Source organism: Eimeria tenella, genomic scaffold (genome assembly GCF_000499545.2).
Source record: "Eimeria tenella Houghton genomic scaffold, Eth_scaff2239, whole genome shotgun sequence".
Classification (NCBI taxonomy): Eukaryota; Apicomplexa; class Conoidasida; order Eucoccidiorida; family Eimeriidae; genus Eimeria; species Eimeria tenella.
The window spans coordinates 2,311-2,671 of record NW_013542095.1 but is presented as its reverse complement, the minus strand read 5'-3'; the positions used below and the strand labels follow the sequence as shown (position 1 = coordinate 2,671).

Sequence of the window (361 nt, the reverse complement as noted above, 5' to 3'; positions counted from 1 at the left end):
TGTCATGTGGTATTCCAGTGGCTGAAGGAGCTGAGAGGCTCCACGCGTCGCCAGGCGAACTTGGGTTGGGTTCCCTCACGTGCACCTGTGGTCGGTTTCTGCGGGTTTGAGGGCCACTCTGCCCGCAAAAACCCCTTAATCTGGCGGCAGCAGCCTCGAGAAGTCTTCTTAAATTCGAAATAACTCCAAAAGAGTGGGAAGAAGCAGCAGATGAGCCTGCCTGCTGTTCGTGCTGGTCTGCCAGCGCACGGAAACGCGACTCCCCCTAACCCCGCGACAACACTGCCTTCAGCCCCCCACACCAGCTCCTTAGTTGCTTCTCTTCGTTTTAACCTTCTCATTCTATCTTGGCGAAGCTGGA

The 361-nt window shown here is 56.0% G+C and overlaps 1 protein-coding gene across 1 annotated transcript in view; it reads right to left on the bottom strand.

The window, feature by feature from the left end:
• ETH_00042740 (uncharacterized protein) overlaps positions 1–341 on the bottom strand; it is a gene marked incomplete at both ends in the record, with an annotated part of 1,527 nt that extends 1,186 nt beyond the window's left edge. The window contains one exon of the mRNA XM_013374730.1: positions 303–341. Within this exon, the coding sequence (XP_013230184.1) occupies positions 303–341 (39 nt within the window). The remainder of the gene's footprint in view (positions 1–302) is intronic.
• Between the last annotated feature and the right edge of the window lie 20 nt (positions 342–361).